Here is an 868-nt window from a genome sequence, read left to right as displayed (position 1 = left end):
GGGGGCAGGAGGATTCTGGAGGAGGGGCTGCACCGCCGGAATGCTTCCAGTGTTCGGAGATCGGTGGGAGCACCCGGGGGGGGACCCCAGGGCTGTGGGGGTAGGGATTCGGCGCACACAGCCTTCCCGTTTGTCGATCGCAGATGCGGTGCAGAAAGGAAAGGCGGAACAGACCTCCGGGCCCAGGCAGGCCGGCCGAATGAGGAGGCTCTTGGGCTTTGAGTGGACGGATTTGTCTAGCTGGCGGAGGCTGGTGACCCTGCTGAATCGGCCGACGGACCCTGCCAGCCTGGCTGTCTTCCGTTTTCTCTTCGGTGAGTCCCGTTTCTAGGTGGGCGTGGGAGGACGGTGGTCCGTTTCTTGGGCACTGGTAAGTGGCCCTAGCTCCTTTTCATCACAGCGGAAGCTATTGATAGAAAAGAAGATGTCTTGGTGAAGTCTGGGACCCGATCCCGTTTTGTTTCCTCCAATTAGGGTTTGGTGGCCAGAAATCCTTATAGCTGTGACTCTGTGAGATGCAGAGGCAAGGGAACAGGGCCCCGTTTTGCTTGTGGCATGAAGTAGCCCGGTAACTGTCCTGAGGGCTTCCGAGAACCAGCAGGGGTAACGGGGACTAAGTAAGGGCTGTGCCTCCCTGATCCGGGCCTTCCTGATTTGGAATGGGCTGCAGATGTGCTGAGATAATGGTCCCCGCAGCGCAGCTGTGAAGTGGAGGGCAGCTTTGCTCTTTAGGAGACATTTGGCAATATCTGGAGACATTTTTTGCTGTCACAGCTTGGGGGAGGAGGATAAAGGAATAGGTGGCTGCCAGTATCTGCATGGGGGCTAGGGATTCCTAGATGTCTTTTTTTTTTTTTTTTTTTTTTTT

The 868-nt window shown here is 56.1% G+C and overlaps 1 protein-coding gene across 1 annotated transcript in view; it reads left to right on the top strand.

Annotated features, from left to right (window-relative positions):
- Positions 1-146: 146 nt before the first annotated feature.
- GGCX (gamma-glutamyl carboxylase) overlaps positions 147-868 on the top strand; it is a 15,227-nt gene continuing 14,505 nt past the window's right edge. Inside the window, exon 1 of the mRNA XM_008048732.2 lies at positions 147-314. Coding sequence (XP_008046923.2) covers positions 200-314 — 115 coding nt within the window. The 5' untranslated portion in view covers positions 147-199. The remainder of the gene's footprint in view (positions 315-868) is intronic.

The sequence above is a fragment of the Carlito syrichta genome, unplaced genomic scaffold, assembly GCF_000164805.1.
Source record: "Carlito syrichta isolate Samal-C Ts95f unplaced genomic scaffold, Tarsius_syrichta-2.0.1 Scaffold126553, whole genome shotgun sequence".
NCBI classification, from domain to species: Eukaryota; Metazoa; Chordata; class Mammalia; order Primates; family Tarsiidae; genus Carlito; species Carlito syrichta.
The sequence above is the reverse complement of the archived record's forward strand: the minus strand, read 5'-3'. Positions and strand labels throughout refer to the sequence as shown.